Source organism: Amia ocellicauda, chromosome 22 (assembly GCF_036373705.1).
Source record: "Amia ocellicauda isolate fAmiCal2 chromosome 22, fAmiCal2.hap1, whole genome shotgun sequence".
NCBI lineage: Eukaryota > Metazoa > Chordata > Actinopteri > Amiiformes > Amiidae > Amia > Amia ocellicauda.
Window position 1 is genome coordinate 12118329 of NC_089871.1, and position 22797 is coordinate 12141125.

The 22797-nt window shown below is 41.8% G+C and overlaps 3 protein-coding genes across 3 annotated transcripts; 1 reads left to right on the forward strand and 2 right to left on the reverse strand.

The window, feature by feature from the left end:
- Window positions 1-689: 689 nt before the first annotated feature.
- Window positions 690-3305, reverse strand: LOC136718240 (mast cell protease 1A). The gene is made up of 5 exons (XM_066695911.1): window positions 3189-3305; window positions 2306-2453; window positions 2024-2159; window positions 1535-1795; window positions 690-1043 (listed from the first exon to the last, which is right to left on the reverse strand). The coding sequence occupies exons 1-5, from the start codon at window positions 3241-3243 to the stop codon at window positions 891-893; spliced, it is 753 nt and encodes a 250-aa protein (XP_066552008.1). The 5' UTR covers window positions 3244-3305; the 3' UTR covers window positions 690-890.
- Window positions 3306-5428: 2123 nt separating this feature from the next.
- LOC136718542 (transmembrane protease serine 9) lies at window positions 5429-12702 on the reverse strand. Its single transcript, XM_066696292.1, has 10 exons — window positions 12576-12702; window positions 12093-12243; window positions 11853-11991; window positions 11243-11500; window positions 10447-10602; window positions 9254-9335; window positions 6726-6876; window positions 6235-6379; window positions 5826-6089; window positions 5429-5587 (listed from the first exon to the last, which is right to left on the reverse strand). The coding sequence occupies exons 1-10, from the start codon at window positions 12631-12633 to the stop codon at window positions 5429-5431; spliced, it is 1563 nt and encodes a 520-aa protein (XP_066552389.1). The 5' UTR covers window positions 12634-12702.
- Window positions 12703-13981: 1279 nt separating this feature from the next.
- On the forward strand, window positions 13982-17041 carry LOC136718158 (granzyme B(G,H)). Its single transcript, XM_066695799.1, has 5 exons — window positions 13982-14126; window positions 14650-14815; window positions 14992-15121; window positions 15435-15689; window positions 16686-17041. The coding sequence occupies exons 1-5, from the start codon at window positions 14075-14077 to the stop codon at window positions 16830-16832; spliced, it is 750 nt and encodes a 249-aa protein (XP_066551896.1). The 5' UTR covers window positions 13982-14074; the 3' UTR covers window positions 16833-17041.
- The last annotated feature ends 5756 nt before the right edge of the window (window positions 17042-22797 follow it).

Below are 22797 nucleotides of genomic sequence, written 5' to 3' on the forward strand. Positions count from 1 at the left end.
TGTAGCAGTTAAACTACAGTGCCCACAATGCAACGGGAGGACAAACCACTTCCGCTGTGCCACAGAAGCGCTAGACCCCGAAATTATAGCCAGAGTAGCACTGAACACAGCGGATACTGTGCCCGTCATAGGTAATCATGTGAGGTCTAAATGCAGCCTCAACAAAAGCCGTACTGGCTTAATATTACGTATGAAAATACACACACGCACACATATATATTAAATATGTATGTTAAATATAAATTATATTGTAATATTGATTTTGTAATAATTGTACTGTAGGTTGATATCTGATTAGGAAGCATAACATTACTTACTTACTAGATGCTGATTGGAGTCTTTCCACCTTTTTTTTGGTTATTATTATTTGCCAATAATGAGACATTTCAGTTATGCGGCCATGCTTTATAACTGCAAGATGGTTAGACTTACTGTTCAATTTACCTTTCTTTCAAGACTACATTGCCGAAGTGCCAAGTCACTGTAATTGTGGCTGAGGGGAACTGAAATAAGGAGAGACTTGCAGGTGGGGAAGTGACTCAGAGAAATGAATGCTAACTGTCTTCAGACACATTTATATCCTGTATAACTGTAGAAGCATATCCTGAGATATACCCACAGATTTCATCAGAATAGCATTAGAAAAAATAGTTTGGAAATAGGAAATGCAATGAGCAGCAGCCCAGATGAACTATTTATTTAAATTGCTTTAATTGAATAGCTGGAAAGCAAACATACAAAAGGACTGCATGTGCAATGAAGACCACATTTCACTACTATTTTTAATATTATTAGTAGTAGTAGTACAGATTTGGTGTTGCGCAGATTAACTTAAATGAGAGAGAGAAACAGACAGACAAACTATCAGAGCTGGCAGATATTCAGTTGGTTTAATTCTCTTTCAGGACTTTCTGAATCCATGTCCTGTAGCCGGCAATGCGGGTGTAGACATCGGGGTATTTGGGGTCGCCACACTTCCTGCTCGAGAAGGAAACGACCCCCACCGTCTCGCCACTGCACACCAGGGGGCCACCAGAGTCTCCCTGAAACACATGACACAGGCTTTTCAGCAGGGGGTGCTATTTGCTAAGGTGAAAATAAGCATTCACAGCAGGAGCAGGATTATAAGCATTGTATTGGCAACTGGTGAAGTTGGTGTTTTTGGTGTTGTTTTGTATTGTAAAAGTTTAAAACCAAAACTTTTTTTTTCTACATGCTACAAGCAGAAAGTAAGCAACCAAAGTAATCTGAATAGAGGCCAGGTTTTCAAATGTACTTTCCAATAATGCATATCTTTAAAAACATATACTATTGTTGTAAAGTGACATATTATCCATTGCTTTAAAATATACCAAAAGCTCTAGTGATATCTACACTTGTCTGAAGTACACTAGCATAGACAGTTTTGAAAGATGTTTCATAATTGTCCTTTAACGAGATGGATCCCAAACTGGGGCACCTGAACTGCAGCTATTGCACAGCTTTAAACCCCAATCCCTTCCAGCTTCCTCTGCAAATACAAAATTCAACTTACCGAGCAGAAGCCCTCGAACTGCCCGTGGTCGGTGGCGCATATCATAGTATTGGTGATGGTGATGGCCTGAGCCCAACGGCTTTTGCAGGCTCTCTGGCTGATGACGGTGGTGTTGACCTCCCGCAGTACGTCGGAGGCCGTGAAGTTGTCAAAGATGTCCCCCCAGCCGGTGGTACTGCAAACCGTGCCCTGCCTCACTCGCCCCCTGAGTTTCATGCGGATGATTTTCACAGACGAGTTCAGGGTTGCTTTCCTGTCCAGCTGTGGGAAACAGGCATTGCTTTAGCTATGCTCTCATGAGGTAAAACAAGTTACACAATATATTTTTGTACACCTGGATTCTGTAATTGTAGAATTGCTAATCAAATTGATATGTCTTTGTGGCAAGGTTTGAATTTAAAAGACCCATCAGCAGATTTTTGTTTTGAAGAAAAAGCTATAACTATATGTAACAGAGGGCATGATTTGGTTGGCAGGTCTGAGATTCACCTTCAGCAGCATGATGTCATGGTCCACTGACTGGTCGGTGTATTTGGGGTGGGGGAAGGAATATTTTATCCTGAACACCTGCTGTGTGTCCTCTTTGGTACCCAGTGAGTGAGCCCCTAGGACCACTTGTTGCTGCCTGGATGGGCATAGACAAATACAGTTACTCAAAAACAGCCACCTTAAATAATAATTGGAAAAGCAGCAATGGTAAACCCATCCATATGTAAATGTGTGTGCGTTGCTCTATGGCAGGGGCTCATTGTCTGGTATAGGAGGGCTTACCCTTGGCAGTGTGCAGCTGTCAGCACAAAATCCTCCCTCACCAGCACCCCCCCGCAGAAGTTCTGGCCATTTAGCTGGAGGGAGGCTATATAGGGTCTTGAATGAGGTGAAGCCTCCTGGCCTCCAATAATGCCAACCTGGGATGCTCCTGTAGGGACAGAATTGCACTTCTCAGGGCTCTGTGTTCACAGCCTTGTGTTCAGAAAAACAGGTTGGTGACGTTCAGTGTGGAGTCGAGCTGTGAGGGGCTCAAATTCCTTTGGCAACATGCTGCAAATTTCACTTAAGATTGGTGTTCACCCCTGTTCCTCAAATGTGAGACCTCTCGCAGTCACCCCTCCCTTCAGACTCATTCAACTTGCGATCTTCTCCATCACTTTGGAGCTGTCACCCTTGGAGCAAGGTGAACCCCGACCTCAGCACTGACGCAGGGTCAAGAGAAGGCCCATGGTGACAATTAAAGACTGAAAATCAAAGGCAACTCCCAGAAAGGATTGGGAGAATCTGGGACTAGATTCCAAGCTGTGCAGTCAAAGACGACTCTTTTATATCCTTGAAAGAAATGCCTGGATGGATCATTGGGACTGATTAATTTCTCCAGTCTCCCAAGTACAGCATTGCAATGCAATCTCATCATATTTTCACTGCCCAATATTAAATTCTATATTTATTAATAAAATAAGCCACAATAAAAAGGATAAGAAATTGAAATGCAGCAAATGACGTGTTGAGAGAAATGATAGAAGGGAAATATTGATGATATCCTCTGTGTATTGTTCTGCACTAGGGCAGTTTTACAGGTTAACCGTAAGGTTGTTAGTGACACTCAAAGGTGGATTGATGCTGTTTGAAAATGAAAGTAGGGAAGAGGTCTGTGACTTACCACCATGTAGAGCAAACAGCGCGATGCAGCAGCACAGAATAGCGGCGGAGCACATCTCTCCTTGGCCACAGCTGAGGGTCTCAACTGTTATTTCAAAACTGTGAGCTTTACCTCTTTATCTTTTCTGTGGGCATGATTAGAAGGGGAACCCTTTGACCATGGCATTTCACAATCTCCTAACGGCAAACTTCAAATCCGAAGGGTCTTTCATTGCTTAACAGCATCCTAGTGGATGGAAAGCCAATTTCTTGAAATTGTGGTGCCACAGCTGAAATGCACTGAAATGTACTGCTAGTGAAATCCATGACTACTTCTGAACAGACGATCAGCAGAGGTCCCTGAAAAAATACTTCTACAGTAATTTTTTTTTTTAAATGTATAGAAAAAGGAAAGTGTACATACAGCAATAGAAAAGGACCATTATCTGAAATTTAAAACACTCTGAGTTTAATTAAGGGATGTATTGGGTAACTGAAAGCTGGAATACAAGCACAAACACCACTCTCAGGGGTATCCCAGGGCTGAAAAAGTGCCAGTGTAAATATACTAAAGATATATAGGTCATATATTTAACTAGGATTTTCACAAATGCAAAATGAGCCCCCCCCCACCCCCGAAACACAACATCCTTCAAGCATGCCCTCCCCCCCGTCTTGTGTCTTGTCACTTCAGTACAACACACTCACTAACCTGCCAGTCAGAAACCCACAAAACAAGGTTGATAAGAAAAGAATACATATATCTGTGCAAAAACCACAGCTGCTGAAGTTGAAGTCGCCCTCAGTCTGAATATTTTCCAACCGCTGGGTCACATGGGCCCTGAGTAATTTCTGATTCTATTAAATAAGTAACTTTAAAAGCAAAGATAAAGGCAAGTTTTTATTTTTATTTTATTGTCCTCTTGTTCTCTTCTGACATCCAAGTGCTTTTGTGTCATGTCGGGCGACAGGTTGCAGAAAATGTCAGTGCAGTTTTCAAGTTCAATACAGATCCCTTTTTATTAAGTATGCATTTATTTCCTGCTCACTGTTATAGGTAGTCAGAACAGCAGTTAGAACAAGCATGCATGAAGAAAATGTAAAGGAACCAGGAAGAAAACAGGGACATGGAGATTTAAACAGAAGCTCCCCTCAAGGGTGTTTGTTGGTTAATCTGGATAAGGGCATCTGCTAAGAAATAAATAAATAATAATAATAATCTTAGATTCTTAGGTTTATATTATTTTGCCCTTTGAGATGCACCAAGCTGTGCAGCTGTGTCGTCCCCTGTACCGTATGCCACATTCACCCTGCAGTTTTTCTGTTGGTGGCTTTGACGTGATCTCAGTGCAGTGGTTTTTTGCAACATGACATTGGAGAACAAAAGTATGACTATTGCTTTGAAGTGTATGGTTTTCCGTCCGCCCCTGCCTCTCCCCACGCTCTCAACACCCTTGTTTTGCTGTGGTGAACCGCAGAAAACTGAGCTCTTCCCACCATCAGAGCTGTGCCATCAATAGGTACTCTGCAGATGTTCATCTTTTTGTTTGAACTGTTACCACATCAGGCAAAAGATAAATGTCTTTTAGGTATGGATAAAACCTTTTGATAAGGATCAGACCAATCTCAGTATCTTTCTACATATGTTTACATATGTTTACACACACATATCTATATCTATGTAAACTGAATACTGCATATGTATAGAGATATATAGCCAGAGAGAGTGTATGAGAGAAATGTATTTGTAATTGTGGTTTTGTCTGTTGTTGTAAGTGTTGAAGCCCAGACTTTGCCCTCAGTATGATTTTGTTCCTGAAGAAATTAATATAATGTGCAAAACTCAATGAAATATCCAGTCTAGGCAAAGAATTCTGAATTTATTCTGATAGCAAGACAGTCAGTACATTCATTGTGAAATTGCTGAAAGTGCAAGCAGCATTGTTCCAGAAAAGATAAAATAATACTTCCCCACATATTGCTACAGATTTTCCAGTAATGTAATTGTAACATGTCTCTTCATTGTTAACATCATCACAACTTTTTCTGGGAAAAAACAGGCGTTAATGTCACTTTAAAAGCTACAGCATTAACAGGGTAAACATTGAAGTTATAATTTTTGGGACTTAGCTATTTGCTTGTGAAACAGCCTAAACATTTGCCAAGTTGAATCGGTCTCTTAATCAGCTGTCTAATGCTAATAATTGTAAAGGGATTTTAATGCGGTATAAACGTCCCTGAAACAGCACTCTTCAGGAAGAATTAGGAATTATTGGTGATGATCTTCTTAATCCATGGCAGGAACTTGGAGACTTGTGTGTAAACATTAGGCAGATTGGGATAATCGCAGTTGTTCCTATAATTGAAAGAAACGATACCGGACACCACACCCCTACACACCAGAGGACCCCCGGAGTCACCCTGTAAGAAAAAACAATGAGAAAGATAATGACATCATACACTAATAAAAATTGTGAAGGTGCATGCTATCTTTAAAATGTCCCCTTGCTCTTATTATGCATTGACTTTGCCTGAATCAGACATAATTTGCCATATGCTTTATAGCACTTTCACTTTGATGGAAGGTATATAAGAGGTATACTGACCAGAAATGTGTGGAAATGTAGTATAAAACGGAAAGAAAATGTTGTGCACCTACCTGACAGGCTCCATTTTTGGTGCCAAAGCCCCCAGCACAGAGGATGTTTTGTGGGAGTTTTAGAAACCTTGCCCATTCTTTCTGGCAGACCTTGTTGTCAATAGTTGTTACGTTGACAACGCGGAGATTGGCCACTGACGTTTTTCCACTCTGAATGGCACCCCAGCCCGCGACGATGCACTCGCTGTTCGGCTTCAACTCTACGTCTTTCTGAGGAAGCATTACCACTTCCAAGTTCTTGCCTAATTTCACTGTTTCTGACAGCTTATAAGAAAGAAATATAGAGATTTTAGTTGTTGTTTTTTAAGTTGAGGATTTTCAAATGAGAAAACAAAATCTGGTTTGTACATCATCAGTTTTACAACACAGTGAACACACATACAAATAATGAAAAGAGAATTATCAGTACCTGAAGGAGCATGATGTCATGGCCAGATTTCAAGTCTTTGTATTCTGGGTGTCTGTATTCTTTCTTCACTATGAACTTCTTTATATTTTTACCTTTCTTTGTGGACTCCAAGTCGTGGACTCCAAGGACCACATTCATCTTCTCACTGCAGAGAAACAGCAGAGCACCATTACAACAGATATTCTATATCATTTTCTCTCTCTAGGCTCTCGTTGATGTTTATCCCTGTACATTTGCAGGTAACCCTCCCTCCATTGCTTAAATTGAGGACTTGCTTTGGCTTGGACTAGGGAGTCCTATGTTTTGAAGTATGATTTCCTGTGTCATATGTATACATTCATCATCATTGTCATTCTAAATGTTTTGCCCCGTAAAAAGAGACACATCATGTGAAAGAAAAAAGTCCAACTGTGGTTCAAAGTAAGATTAGAAACCAGTCCAATTTAAAGCATTAATTTATTTGTAAGAAGTCCAGCAGTCCAGAGTCTTACCCCTTGTAGCAGTGGGCAGCAGTCATCACAAATTTTTTTGATACCAGAAATCCTCCACAGTGATGTTTCCCATTGACTTGTACAGATGCCATGTACTTCAGGGAGTTCTTCTTAGCCACTTTCCCATTGATTATCTCAGAATCAAAGGAGGCTGCAAGACAGGTCAGAGTGTGGGTTCTAAAACAACCCTCCAAAAACCATCTCAAAGATATGAAGACAACAAGAATCAAGTATCTGTCCTCTCAGATGCAACCTTTGATGAAAAAATTGCAATAAAATAAATGGAAAATCACTGTCTTTATTTGATATGTTCTCAAGTAAAAATAACTGTCTAGGGACAGTGGTTCAGTGGATCCTGTAGAACATACCTTTTAAAATGTGACGGCTAATCTGGATCTGATAGTTCCAGACAACGTGGTTATGGTTATGAGAGGTTAAAGCATAACCAGCACACAAACTGCCTGTTTGGACAGACCTGTGCTCTCCATTGTCAGTATCTGGTCTAACAACACAAAGCATCTTAGTCGCTGACTGTCACCATCCACCAGAGTCTACATGTTTCATGTGAGGTATCTCCCCCATATCAATGTCTCTCCAAGGCTTTCCACACAGTCTTCTCTATACTTCACCAAGAGAAAGATGCCTTCTGCCTCCTCCTCATAAAAAGGTCTATTCTCCCCCCCCCCCCCCCCTGCAGTCAATACATGATTAATCTACAGCACAACTAGCAAAGTCTGGAAAACAGGTAACTGTTTGGTTGCTGTGGTTTCCAGCAAACACTAAGTCTCTATTCTGTCCCAGTGTAACTGAGCAGTGTGGCCGGGTGCCGTGGTGCCTTACTGGAGAGAGCCAGGGCGGGCAGGAGCGCTGTCAGCAGCAGCAGACAGGTAGAAGGCATGATGTCAGTGAGACGCAGGGCAGGCTGTCAGCTCCACACCTCCAAGGGATGACTGGGGGAGAGCTGAGAATTGTCATTGCTTAAGCACCCTTCTCACAGGAAGCTGTGGACACTCCTGTGCATGAGTTTCAGACACGTATCTGTGAAGAAATCTTGTCAAGACCTGTGACCTTATCTTGTCAAGACCACAACACAAGCCCCCCTGTGATTACACTGAGGAAGCGGTCATCTCTGGCAGCACAGGCTCTTCGGCTCTGATGTTATCGATAGAGTGTGATTCTTCCAGCACTTTTAATTGCTTATTTTATGGAATGCATTGAAATGGAATGGATTGGATTGGGAAGTGAGCAATTAGCAGCCCCTGTTCTAGTTGATAAGACCTGGGGGCCCTGGTTCATTGGGTCTTGCACAACACCTTTAGAAATTCCTCAAGGTCTCAATAGGGACTGATTAGTTTCACACACCTTCAAGGTTATGGGAAATGAAAGCAATAGCAGCACAGTCATCGCCTTTTCTGACAGACCTGTACGCTTCATTGTCAGTAACCAGTATCACCACATAACACAGTTCTCAGGCATCTCAGTGTGCTGACTGTCATACAGACTCCACTGTTTCCAATGCTTCTGTGGTCTGGCCAGCACATAACCAATGTATGTTCAGATGAACCTGCCTGTCAATGGACAATTTGTCTTCCCCTCAACCCAAGACATATTCATGAACAACTAACCCTTCGAACAGCAGAACCAGTGGCTAAGGAGGATTTTATTTTGCAACATCAAACATCGACGCCCACTTCACAGAAAAGAACAAGCATTCAGATTAAATCAGATATTGTTTATTTCAGAAGGCACAACAAAGTGATACAGGAAAGGGTGGTATATATTTATTTTCCTTTTAGATTTCATAAAGGTACACCTTTTTGTATTTAAGAAAAAAAAGACAAACACATTACTTGTCTTAAGCACAAAAGTTTAAGTGTACAAATCATTTTTTACTTGTCGCTCTTATGCTTGATAAGTATTATGCAACACACACATGTGTATTGGAGGGATGTGTCTGTGTCTGTGGGTTCAGAGAGGTGCATTGCCTCTGGATCATTTGATGCTTTTCATGATGCAGTTGACCCAGGGCAAATATTTAGACACCTGGGTGTAGACGTTAGGGCATTGAGGCTTATTACACTTACCCTTCTCATTGAAAGACAATTCCCACGCAGTTTTTTTACACACCAACGCAACGGTCCACCAAAGTCCCCCTGGGAAGACAAGACACCTTTTTAAGTTAATATTCAGTGATGCCTCAATATTCCACTAAATATCCAGTTGATGCACAGTAGACAAACAATTACAGACACTGCTTTCTGTGCAGAATGGTGACATTACTAACATTGGCTTTTGTACACCACCTTCCACATTTGAATATGAGTTCATGATTAACCTTAACCTCCGCTAACCTTATCCAACAAAAACCTCTTTTTCCATTGGATCCCCAAGCACACATCATATTTGAAGTGAAGTCTATTCCCCAGAATGTTTTGCAAATTCTTTGGCTCACGAGTATTATGTTAACCTCCTGAAACCGTGAGCTGGAGGATGCATTTGTTTTTGTAGCCCCCATCCAGCGACAGTACACTCCTTGTCCCTGATGTCCTTGTCCTTTTTGGGCAGTTTGATCCAGTTCACGTTCTTGCTCTCTTTAATAGGTTTCTTCAGCTGTAAGACAAGGGCACAGCGGTCAGTGACCGAGGTGTTTCTTGTCAGCTTTTGGAGACTTGTAGGGTCATTTTGCGAGTTGGATTCAAGAATAGTGAGGTAATAACAAGATTAAATGTACCAATAACCACCATCACCTCCCTTCCAGTTCCGTGGTGTGAACAGTTAAAGGAAAACTGTTTTGAATTCAAAGTGGCGGGATAAGTCAGAATCACAGGCTAAGTCCGATTCAGATGGAGGTGACACAGATGCATCAGAAGTATAATAAATAACATTGTGAACTTGATGTTGTGCACCAGTACTCTTAAAAATCTTAAATACATAAAGGTACATTTAGAGTTCAAAGCAAAAATAGAAACAAGACAAAGTCTATACACAATAACAGACAATGGGATGCAGCAGCAGACAGGTAGAAGGCATGATGTCAGGGAGACACTCCACACCTCCAAGGGATGGCTGATGCAGAGCTGAGCATTGTCATCCACTGAAGTACTCCCTTCACAGGAAGCTGTGGATGTGCCTGTGGGTGATTTTCATAGATGTCTCTGTGAAGAAAGAGGCCCTATCTGGTCAAGACCACAACACAAGCCCCCCCTGTGACTACGCTGAAAAAAGCAGTCATCTTGTGAAGCACAGGCTCTTCAGGTCTGATCTCATCATTGTCAGTAACCAGTTTCACCACATAAGACACCGTTCTTATGCTTTGCAGTTTGCTGAGTGTCCTTCAACCAGTGGCTAAAGGAGGGTTTAATTTTGCAACATCAAATGTGCCTGTAATTTATGCCCACCACAGAAAAGCCACAAGCATTCAGATGAAATCAGGTATTTTTTATTTCAGATGGCACAACAAAGTGATACAGGAAAGGGTGGTATATATTTATTTTCCTTTTAGATTTCATAAAGGTACACCTTTTTGTTTTTAAGAAAAAAAGACAAACACATTACTTGTCAATCGTAAGTGCAAAATAAACCACAACACGTCTAAGTGTACAAGTCATTTATTTTGTACTTGTCGCTCTTATGCTTGATAAGTATTATGCAGCACACACATGTGTATTGGAGTGGTGTGTCTTTGTCTGTGGGTTCAGAGAGGTACATCACCTCTGGATCATTTGATGCTTTTCATGATGCAGTTTACCCAGGGCAAATATTTAGACACCTGGGTGTAGACATTAGGGCATTGAGGCTTATTACAGTTACCCTTCTCATTGAAAGACACAATTCCCACCGCAGTTTTCTTACACACCAACGGTCCACCGGAGTCCCCCTGGGAAGACAAGACACCTTTCTGAAACCCCATGGAAAAACAAAACACTGATAACAGATTGTCTCAGCCTTGGTAATTTCATATATATATGGAGAGAGATGCAACCTATGTGTACTTCATGCTATCTGCCTGGAAATTCACATTCTTTGTGTAATCCAAGCTCTCCATACATCAATATAACAAACACTGATCGACATAAAGCTGGTGACCCCTACTGTGTATTCATAGAATTGACACCCTTTTAACATCAAAATGATGGGTATAACGTTTGTGCTGAATTTGTAACAGGATGTAATTTTGATTAGTGAAATTTAAATACTCACATCAAGGCAAACTGCTCAACAGGCAGTGTTTGTCTGGTATTGTAATTAACAAGATCTCTCTGCAATATCACTGATTATACATTGTTCATCTGTATTTCCACTCTTTCATGTAAATGCACAGATACCTCAATGCTTCACTCCAGGTTCAATTAATGTATGCTTGCAATCACAAATGCAGTCACACATTGTATTACAATCAATCTGTGAATACAGCATAGGGCAATTGCTAACATTAGATTTCGTATGCAAATGACTTAATTGATATCGCTGGTCACTGATTACATAAGGAGAACACTTCACTGTTCCTCCTTTCTTACCTGACAGAACCCTTTGTTATCTGCGCTGCCCCCTGCACACATCATCCCTGCAGTCAATGTTTTCTTCCACTCCTTTTCACAGGATTTCCTGCCCACGATGGTTACGTTCACCTCCTGGAGCTGAGGGCTGGCGCGACCGTGCGTTTCCGTAGCCCCCCATCCAGCGACACTGCACACTGTTTTGTCCTTGACATCATTGTCTCTTTTCGGGAGGTCGATCCACTTCACTTCTTTGGTGGGGAAAACGGCTCTTTCCAGCTGTAACCCAAAGACACAGCAGCCAGTGACTGAGAGGTTTCCTACAGGCTTTTGAAGACTGCAGGGTGACATTTTGTCCGTTGAATACAAGTGTGAGCAGAAAACAAGACGTCCCAGTACTAGCGTGTACCCTAGACTGATAGGAAAACTGTTTTGTATTCAGACTGGCGGGATGAGTCAGAATCCTCGACTTACACTGGCTCAGATGGAGGAGAAGACACAGACGCAACAGAAGTAGAATAAATAAAATTGTGAACTTGATTGTGTGCATCAGTAAAATCTTAGCAGGCAGACAGAGAGCTGAAACGAGGCAGCAGGTGGAGCCCAGAACCTCGGTTCGTCTCCCGCTCACCTGCAGTAGCATGATGTCATTGGCCAGCGTTGTGTTAGAGAAGCCTGGGTAGATGTGATAATATCGCACACCTATCATCTTTGATGCCTCTGCTTTGCTGATGTAATGAGCGCCCACCACCACCACTATTTGTTTCCCCCTTTGAAGGGAAAGAAAAAAAACAGAATGGAAGAACAACAGTGATAATAATGTGGCAGAAACAACATTGTGTTGAGTGGAATTAAGCTCCTGTACTCTTACCATTGAAAGCAGTGGGCAGCCGTCATCACAAAGTATTGGGACACCAAGAACCCCCCACAGACATGTTTGTTATTTTCCCGTAAGGAGACTATGTAAGGTCTGGAGTGTGGCTTGGCAGTTCTCCCTCCCACAATCCCAGAGTCCACGTGGCCTGGAAGACAAAGACCAAACCTTTATCCACTTTCTGCCAAGTGTAAATTTCAGCACATGGACATTCCTCCATCTCTGCTAAAGGGGTGAGAGCAGGAGTGCAATAGGAAGACAATGAGTGGGCCTTATAGGTATGTGGAATCCAGGAAAAGTGAATGCATTCCATACACTCTGAGATGTTTTACCGTTAAGATGCACACACACACAGAGACCCACCAAACCCCATCCTATCTATACATGACACTATGTCTTCTGTCTCTGGAAAAAAAAGTCTCTGTCCCAATATAGCTTGCTGTATGTGTGGCAGAGTGGCCGGGCGCCGTGACACCTTACCAGAGAGAGCCAGGGCAGGCAGGAGCACGGTCAGCAGCAGCATGCAGGTAGAGGGCATGGTGTCAGCGGGATGACTGGAGGAAAGCTGTGCAGCCTCCCTGCTTAAGTACCACCCCCACCCCTCACAGTAAGCTGTGGCTCTTTGCAATGACGGAACTCGAGGGCAGAGGATCTTGAGAACTGACATCTGTGACTGCAAAACAGGCATCTAGCAGATTGTCACTCCAAGCCTAGGTGTTGCCTTTTGCATTGTGTTGCACGAATCCTGCCTGCATGCAAACCCGCAGCCCCCACAGAAGGGGGGAAATCTGCACGGTGTTCGTGTGAAGCGCCTGTGCCCTGTGACATAGTTGTCAACCACCTGCATCTTAATGTTTAGCAAAAGAAACAATATATGTATATATACCGTATGTAGCTATGTGGATTGAGTCAACACAAGTAAGGAGTAAGTAAGTAAGGAGTGTTGATACAGGAAAGACTGTGGGGGCACCCTGTCTCCCTGTTTACTGTTTTAAGAGAGTGAAAAGTTAGTTGCTCCGCACTCTTCTGTGTTCCAATTTTGAGGACTGCATTTCTCCTTTCTTATGTCAGATATATACATTTCCAACTGAATTAGAAAACAGATAGATAGATGAGAGCATACATTGGAAGAAAGACCCTGTGACCAGTGTCTCTCACAATAACAGGAAAGCAATGTGTCTGCCTGTTTCCAGGGAGGAGTCTGTCTGAGCCGTAGCATTTCACTTCGCCAGGACGTCTCAATTCTCATGACTATTGCATTCCTAGACTTGTTTGTGTGGGGACAGCATTTTCAGATTTGTCTGTTTCTTGGGAAGGGAACTAAGGAATTAAGACTAGCAGTATAAATTCTACCACGTACAGGGGCTATAGGAAGTGTTCACCCCGTTGGACTTTAACACAACTTTTGATGCATTTAAATTGATTTACACAACCGACTCCACACTTCCCATGGGGGGGGGATCAAGGGGTGAAAAAACAAATCAATTAAAAATAAAAACCTGTGAAGTCTTCATGAATGGAGTTCATCTGTGTGTAATAAAAGGAATTCATATGATTTCTTATTACATAAACCTATCTCTGTTAGGTCCCAGATTTGGGTAGTGTGTTCGAAGTCAAAGCTGTCCACCAACGATCCCCATTCAACTTGACAGAGCTTGAACAGTTTTGCCAAGAAGAATTGACAGGTATTGTACATTTCACAAATATATCTCATTTATATGCATTAAAATGTCAGGTTGTAACACTTCCTATAGCCCCTGTAGATGGAGTAAAATATACTGCTATTATTAGTTCCCTTCCCAAGAAACAGTCAAAACTAAAAATGCTGTTGGAAAATCCTGATGAAGTGAAATGTTTTGGCTCATACAGGCACCTCCCTGGAAACAGGCACGCGCATTGCTTTCCTGTTATTGTGAGAGACACCGGTCAGAGCACGGGACACTGTGTGCTGGCAGTAGCGCAGCTCTCTCACTCCCAGCATGGCGTCTCTGTGTATCCTGGTGCTTTGCGGTGTGACTTCTGCACTTGCAGGTAGACTCTGAACTCTTTTGATTATTAGCATTCTTCAGAAATTGTAATGTCAGTGTTCCCGTCTAAATTTGCATGTCAGATTATGATGAGGTTGTACAGCATGAATGCAGAAGGACAGGCATCCTGGGGTCTTCATTCACGCGTAAGGTCTCATTTATGTATCTAAATATGTAACACACTTGCAAACATATATTTTCAAGATATTAGAAACTGGGAGATGTGTTTGAGACCCCTATATGGGAAGACGAGGGCCTTTAACTGATTGGTCCCAAAAAATGCACAAGTCCAACGCTACACAGAAGAGATCAGAGTTAGACAGTTAGAATATGGAATCTAAAACAAAATCATTCATAAATTGGTCAATAAAAAAAGAAAAAGCATTTAAATAGAAATCACCCATCTTGTTAAAGGGAAAATGGGTGTGTCTGAGGGATAAAGGGTACTGGACACCACAACCTGTCCTGCCCACCCCCATTCCATAATTGTGTGTGGACAATGGGCCCCAGCTATGTTTGATTGACAGGTGTCTCTGGCGTTGAGACCATGGAGAAGCAGGAACTCCAGGGCCAGGGCCACGGCCGCCCCTACATGGCCTACCTTGTAGTTGGAAAAGAGAAGATCTCATCCAATTGTGGTGGCTTTTTGATCCGAGAGGACTTCATCTTGACTGCAGCACACTGCCAAGGAAAGTGAGTGTGGACATTAAAGATTATTGATCTCCTGAATTATAAACATACAGGGGACTGTTTATTTCAAAGTTTATCTCTCTATCCATCATCTATCTATCCATCATCAATCTGTGAGATATATTAAGAGTGAACAGTAACAACGTGTAAAATATATATTTCAATTTTTTTATTCACAGGCATTACCTTGCTGTGCTTGGGGCTAACAATATCATGGTAGATGAAGCAGCACAACAGTTGAGAAGAGTGGCAAAGGCTATCCCCCACCCCGATTACAAGGAATATGAGAATGACATCATGTTGCTAAAAGTAAGACACTACATGATACATTACTGTAATAAAATAACGAGTAACTAAATAAGTGGAATAAATAAGTTACAAAATACATTCAAATCAAGCTATCATTCAATAACAGTCTTTCTAATCATCAGAAGAGAATGGCAAACTCTGTATTTTGATGAGCCGTTAGGAAATGCTTGTGATCTTGACCTTGACCTTGTTGTTCTTAAGAATTAGATCGTGTTTTTTGTGTGTATATGACCATTCTTTGGGGTTCTGGTTTTGGTTTCTTCTTTGCTCTCATTGCATGCTTCATTGAACTAGCTATTTCACTCTTTTAAAGCTGAAACGTAGAGTTCTTCTGAATGAGAATGTGTCCGTGATTCCGTTGCCGTGGGAGGAGAAGATCGTGTCGCCGTCCACGGTGTGCTCTGTGGCTGGATGGGGGGGGGGCGACCAGGACACGAGGTATCTTTCTGACACACTGCGGGAGGTGAACGTGACAGTGTGGAGTGACACGTTCTGCAAAGAGCAATGGGAAGATGAGTACAATGACAGGAATATCTGCGCTGGCGATCCTGACCATGATGTCTGCAGGGTAAAACATTACTTGGTTCTCTTCACTGTTTTTGTTAATTGCTAGTGTTTCGTTAAAGAAAAGTGCTGTAAAAGTCAGTTTAGCGGGGCAGGTGGGACCTCACAACTCTGTGCTGCAGTACCTGAATACGCCAATCACTGGCAGGATTTGTTGGGTCCTGAGAACCCTTGGGACATGCAGCAGTGTTTATAGATGTGTGTATGGCAAGCCAAATTGTCATTTAGAGATATCTCAAAATACAATTAAACATATCTTAAAATCGAATTGCAGATATCTCAAACTAACTACATTTCAAGATATCATGAATTGTATTAGAGATATCTATTAATATCTATTAATTGAACAGGAAGTCCACAGAAAACCTACAGCATTTTCACCTTGACATCCTGTTCAATTCCAGATATCTGGAATTCAGTTTGAGATATCTCAAATTGGACAGGAAGTCATTTTGAGATATGCCATATTTAATTTGAGATATCGAACTGAATTTGAGATATCTTAAAAAGGAGCTAGTTTGAGATATCTACAATTCAATTGAAGATATCTTAAATTGTATCTTTTAACATCAATCTGGTTTCCCATACGTGTGTGGGTTGGAGTTTCCCCACACAGTATACAAACTATGCCACACCACACAACTCCACAGAGTAGTGATGAGTCCACTACGCACATGGTCTCCCAAGGCGTGAGGTTTATCACTGTAGTGATTTCACAGAGGGGTTTACGCCACTTATAATGAGCTCATATAAACAATGACACAAACAAACACAGGTTATAACATAATAATAATAATAATAATAATAATAATAATAATAATAATAATAATAATAATAAACATTCTGATGTCATCCACTAATATTGTTAAAGGAAATCATAGTTTGCAGAAAATATAAATGTGTGTCTTATAGTTTGTCTGTAATGGCCAGACTGAGCACTTTAACCTCAACTATGATGTTCAAAACATGATGATTGTGTGTGTGTATGTGTGTGTTTCAGGGAGATGGTGGGGGTCCCCTGGTCTGTGATGGTGTGGTATATGGCATCGTCTCCAAAGCCAGCAGCAGGTGTGGACTGAAGCCAAGTATCTACACAAAGATCAGCAAATTTTTCCTATGGATCAATGAAACTCTGGCCAATAACTGAGCTTTACTTGCTTGTTTCAATACAGAGTACTGGTGCAGAGCTATGTGTCTTTCAATGGGCTTGACTTGCTACATTAATCTGAGTCTTGTTCTGCAGTCAGACTGAGCAGAGCTGCCTGTGACACGAGTTACTTGCTTATTTACTGATTTACAAATAATGCTTTCCTGAATATCTCCTTCTGTGCTCAGAATAAAGCTGCTTGACTTTAACTGTGGTGCTGATTTATCAACTACTAACATTTCCCACTTCTAGAGTTACAGTCCACTCATGATTCGGAGGAGACATCCCAATGTATCCCACCTAATATTTAGGACTGAATATCCTTTTCATTTACAAATATACTTAAAACTGTATAATACATCTACATAACGAAACACCAAAACACAAAAAAAACACACGACTTGTCCGGTTAATTAACGTCAAGATGCCAGCAGAGGGGGCCAATGAGTCAGTGATGGGCATTGAAGCCCATTGTAAAAGCCTTGATCAGGAGAAAGGTACCAGAACTAACAAAGTCTCGGAATATCCCTGTTGTGTAGTTTATGTGCTAATAACAAAGACTTCAGTTCCCAGAGTGCAGTGCGGAGCTACGCATGCACTCAGGGTACAACCAGGGTGAAAGTGGTTCTCGGTACAGCATTGTTAGTTGCCAGTTTTTAGCTAGTATACTTAGTTAAATAAAAGTTATAGTGGGGTGGGGTCAGTAGTGGTCAAGGCAATCAACCAATTATATTATGTTTCTAAATGATGTGACTGCCCAGCTTTAATATGAATTGACTTTAATAACATGAGCACGACGCACACGCATGCACACGCATCTCCTTAGCAACGACAAATGCAATGACGTCACAAATAGCCGAGCCGGGAGAGAACCGCTTTGGCTGCTCGGACAGTTATCACACAGCATTTGAACTATGGTCTGGATCTGGTGTGCAGCAACGGGTTAGCCCTGAGCCCGGAGCAGAGCGCAGCTTTGCAGAGCTCTCTGCTGATACAAAAAGCTAATTATCAGTTCAATCGAGTTCAGTTTTAGGTCAAAATAATGTCAAAATAATGGCCTTAAACAGGACTATTTAATCGCACAGGGCTTTTCAGACGACGAAATGGGACATCGGAAGACCCTCTACAGGTATTAACGTGCAGCCATTCATTAAAACAGTTTCTAATGCAAAACGTATTCTTATCCCCAATCCATTATCTCACATTTTAGTAGTTTATTTAGTAGAAAATTACTTCAGCTTATCTAAAAACTTAGGATAATACCTTAATACCTTAACCAACAATTCGCTGTTCACAGGACAATTTTTCAGAATCAGACTGCTATCACACTGGAACAGTGGTTCTCAATCCTGGTCTGGTTTTTGTTCCAACCGAGCTCTCGATTGCTTAATTGAGCCTTTATTCAAGTCTTTTAATTTTAATTATTGAACACTAGGGGTTTTAAGTATAAAATTGTATAAGGGAATTATAATCTTATTATGTAACCAACTTTTTTCAGTTTCACAATTTAAAGATTTAAAATTAATCAAATGACTTCAATTAAGGGTTCAATTAAATCATTGAGAGCTCAGTGGGACAAAATACCAGCAGGGTAGATGTTCCTCCAGGACCAGGATTGAGAACCACTGCACTGGAACATGACATACTGTGTGCACACGCGCACATTGCCCGAACTACTTGTATCGGCTACTAGTTATTTCCCAAATGCCACACAACGCTATATAATGGATTGCCAGCTGGTTCTGCATGATAACAATATTTCCCCCTTCCTGTCAGTTTCCACTGCCTTGAGTGGCATCTGCTGCCCCCTGACCCCACCACTGATGTCTTGGCAACCATGCTGTTGAATTCTTTTCACTGGAGACCCCTCACATGAGTATGAGCACATGGAGATATAGAGGCAGGGGGAAGGAGAGGAGGCCACGGACAAAGACATAACCGAGTAAAGATGAACTGATTGCTGTAGATACCCACCATTCACAAAGGAACCATATTACCTATTTATTAAAATAAGTCTTTATTTTGCAATTGTTACTTGTATGACTCAGTGACAAGTGTCAAAAGGAAATAACTTTCAGATTACTTGCTAACTTTTTATTTTTCAAGTTTTTACTAATTTTTAAGTTTACTAGCTAAAGTTGACACTAATTGCCTTTGCCGACACAAACTAGAAGCAGGTATGTGATGGAGAGTGCGCCATATTTTCCTTTCGTATTCAATGAATGATGTGGGGAACTACTTTGGTTTTTCATAACCCTTACGTGCCAACCCTTGTGCATGGGCTGCTTTCAGATAAGATTTTAGTCGAAACATAGATCTAAGGGGAGCTTGCTTTCTCAGTGAAGGCTTCCAGATGAGATTAAGTCTGTGTCCTCTCTTAAAACTCTTCAGAAAAATTATTATAAATCAGCATTTTTTATTTATTTCATAATTTGACTGCTGGTCTTGAATTAAAATGTTATGTTTCATGTATTTTTTGAGCTGCAGGGAAGATGTGAAATATATTGACAATGTGTAACATCTGTACGTAACGGTTTTCTTAATCACAGGAGGCACTCTTGTTATTGGGGCTCACACTGTGAGGAAAGATAAAAACTCACAGAAAAATATAGGTGTGAAGAAGGTGATCCCCCACCCTCATGGTGCAGAATATGACAATGACATCATGCTGCTGAAGGCATGATCTCCTGTCCTCCTCCTGGGAAGACATGGGGTCTTCTGGGATTTGTTACAGCTGCAATCCCACTTATTGAACTGAATTTATGATTAGCCAAATAACAGGATTATTACAATCAGCTTTACCAAGATAAACTTGTATAGCGGTCTCATCTCTCAACTTGTTCTTGTCCTGTTCTTTGGGATGGAAAGACATTCTATACTTAAACAAGCCTTTACTTTTCAGTTTCTTTCCCGTTTTATTATTTTTCATTAAAACATTGTATCGGTTTCCTTCCCACCCCCCCACTTTCACTTTTTTTACCCTCAACCCGTTAACCCACATCTTTCCGTCCCCCTCAGTTTTTGACCGTCACCCCCCTGCTCTCACAATATTTGCTCTGTAATACGATGTGTTGTGGATGCTACCCTCACAGTTTTTGACCTTCAGTTTTTTTTTTACCGTTAAGCTCCATCTTTCCCCCAACAGCTTATTGTCCCCCCCAAGGTGTGGCCGAATGTGGCAGTCACCCAATCAGGATTTTCTCAGGAAAAATGATGGGGTTTCGGTTCTGCTTCCAGGATCATGGAGCCTGGGGTTTGAGAACGGCGTGATGGTCCTCAGGAGTTTGCTGTGGCTAGGTTTGACTTTCTACCAGGACCCAATGACACCAGCACATGGATTTGTGTACATGGAAACTGACCTGAAGAATTTTAATTTGATTGTCCTCTGTAGTTTGCTACCTTCACGCTGGGTAGACACCCCCCCCCCACTCAGTTTTTTTGACTGTTAAGCCCCATCTGTTCCCTAACCCCCAACTCACTCTCACAGCTTTTTGTCTGTCACCCCCCTCAGTTTTTGACCTTCGCCCCCCCACTTTCACTTTTTTTTTACCCTCAACCCCCATCCCCCGCCACCCCCAGTTTTTGACCTTCCTCCTGCCCCCATCTCTCAATTTTCTTTTACCATTAAGCCCCATCACTCCCCCCGCCTCCCTCTTTTTGCAAGACCACTGCGCTCTTCTAGTGCCGGAAGACTAACCCTGCCTCCTCTCCACTGTCCTTCCTCCAGAGCTGCTCCTTCTCATCCCTGCCCCCTAAATGGTGGAACGACCTTCCCAACGAAGTCAGATAGCACTTCACAGAGTATTATTATGCTTCTTGCATTTTTTATTGATTGATTACTCTTTCCTTCTGAAAAAATTATGAAATAAAAATCCTCTCAAGGTAACTTTTGTAAATAAAATTAACATGTTTCATGTTCCATTGCAACGAAGTTGGTGGCTAAAGTTAGTCGCCAGCTGCTGACAAAAAATTTCTCCATTGTAACGAAACACAAAATAACTGCTGCTGCGCTCTAGAGGAGACTAAGAACACGACTAATTCAGTCCTGCTCCTGCCATGTACAGTACTGTACTAATTGGAGCAAAATGTGAAAAATCTACGTATTGACAACTTTTGTAACTGAACTCCTCATAAACACAGATCTGTTGTTTTTTTACATATAAAAATACATTTACATTCTTGTTTTTGACATGGACAACACATTTGTAATGTATGAATATCGGCAAGTGCTGGTGTACAGGGATATAACTGACACCTGAGCTAAAAGATAATCAAATAAAACATAATCACCGTCCACATTGTCAGTTTAATGTTTTAAGTTTTAAGGTTTGAGTTAGAACAGCAGCTTATCCAGGTGTAATAGAGAAAACTAATGAATATTTTTGTATTTGCATTCTCTGGCAGCAAGAAGGACATGAACAGTAACTGGAATGTTTTCTTTTTTTTTCTAGAGTCCCTCTCAGGGATATAACTGACACTGTAGCTAAAATATAATAAAAAAAAACATTACTAATCACCGTCCACATTGTCAGTTTAATGTTTTATTAAATACAGTACTGTGAAATAATGGAGAATACACTCACCTAAAGGATTATTAGGAACACCTGTTCAATTTCTCATTAATGCAATTATCTAACCAACCAATCACATGGCAGTTGCTTCAATGCATTTAGTGGTGTGGTCCTGGTCAAGACAATCTCCTGAACTCCAAACTGAATGTCTGAATGGGAAAGAAAGGTGATTTAAGCAATTGTGAGCGTGGCATGGTTGTTGGTGCCAGACGGGCAGATCTGCTCAGTTACTGGGATTTTCACGCACAACCATTTCTAGGGTTTACAAAGAATGGTGTGAAAAGGGAAAAACATCCAGTATGCGGCAGTCCTGTGGGCGAAAATGCCTTGTTGATGCTAGAGGTCAGAGGAGAATGGGCCGACTGATTCAAGCTGATAGAAGAGCAACTTTGACTGAAATAACCACTTGTTACAACCGAGGTATGCAGCAAAGCATTTGTGAAGCCACAACACGTACAACCTTGAGGCGGATGGGCTACAACAGCAGAAGAGCCCACCGGGTACCACTCATCTCCACTACAAATAGGAAAAAGAGGCTACAATTTGCACAAGCTCACCAAAATTGGACAGTTGAAGACTGGAAAAATGTTGCCTGGTCTGATGAGTCTCGATTTCTGTTGAGACATTCAGATGGTAGAGTCAGAATTTGGCGTAAACAGAATGAGAACATGGATCCATCATGCCTTGTTACCACTGTGCAGGCTGGTGGTGGTGGTGTAATGGTGTGGGGGATGTTTTCTTGGCACACTTTAGGCCCCTTAGTGCCAATTGGACATCGTTTAAATGCCACGGCCTACCTGAGCATTGTTTCTGACCATGTCCTTCCCTTTATGACCACCATGTACCCATCCTCTGATGGCTACTTCCAGCAGGATAATGCACCATGTCACAAAGGTCGAATCATTTCAAATTGGTTTCTTGAACATGACAATGAGTTCACTGTGCTAAACTGGCCCCCACAGTCACCAGATCTCAACCCAATAGAGCATCTTTGGGATGTGGTGGAACGGGAGCTTCGTGCCCTGGATGTGCATCCCACAAATCTCCATCAACTGCAAGATGCTATCCTATCAATATGGGCCAACATTTCTAAAGAATGCTTTCAGCACCTTGTTGAATCAATGCCACGTAGAATTAAGGCAGTTCAGAAGACGAAAGGGGGTCAAACACAGTATTATCTTGGACTCGGGTTTCCCTCCAATAGTGAGAGAAACCTTTGTCCAGCAGGGGGCATCGAACTGTATTTGACAGTCTCTTTCTTTTCCTTGCAGGGAGCAGATCCATCAGGCCAGACCAGACGAGATGGGGAGGTGCCGGTTGACAGAGCTGCAGAGTCCTGGGTCCTTGGAGCGGTCCGGAGGCCGAGGCGAGTGGAGATTGGGACGGACCGGGAG

What these genes read in the sequence shown, in the direction of transcription:
- LOC136718542 (XM_066696292.1), bottom strand. Translation starts at nt 12,633, where the DNA reads ATGCCCTCTACCTGCATGCTGCTGCTGACCGTGCTCCTGCCTGCCCTG. An exon ending in GGACATCAGGGACAAGGAGT is followed by an intron (nt 6,877 to 9,253) that starts GTACTGTCGCTG and finishes CCTGTCTTGCAG; the next exon opens with CCTCCTTTGATTCTGAGATA. An exon ending in CCAAAAATGGAGCCTGTCAG is followed by an intron (nt 5,588 to 5,825) that starts GTAGGTGCACAA and finishes TTTTTCTTACAG; the next exon opens with GGTGACTCCGGGGGTCCTCT.
- LOC136718240 (XM_066695911.1), bottom strand. Translation starts at nt 3,243, where the DNA reads ATGTGCTCCGCCGCTATTCTGTGCTGCTGCATCGCGCTGTTTGCTCTA. An exon ending in ACAGCTGCACACTGCCAAGG is followed by an intron (nt 2,160 to 2,305) that starts GTAAGCCCTCCT and finishes ATGCCCATCCAG; the next exon opens with GCAGCAACAAGTGGTCCTAG. An exon ending in ATGACATCATGCTGCTGAAG is followed by an intron (nt 1,796 to 2,023) that starts GTGAATCTCAGA and finishes TGTTTCCCACAG; the next exon opens with CTGGACAGGAAAGCAACCCT.
- LOC136718158 (XM_066695799.1), top strand. Translation starts at nt 14,075, where the DNA reads ATGGCGTCTCTGTGTATCCTGGTGCTTTGCGGTGTGACTTCTGCACTT. An exon ending in TGTGACTTCTGCACTTGCAG is followed by an intron (nt 14,127 to 14,649) that starts GTAGACTCTGAA and finishes TTTGATTGACAG; the next exon opens with GTGTCTCTGGCGTTGAGACC. An exon ending in CTGACCATGATGTCTGCAGG is followed by an intron (nt 15,690 to 16,685) that starts GTAAAACATTAC and finishes TGTGTGTTTCAG; the next exon opens with GGAGATGGTGGGGGTCCCCT.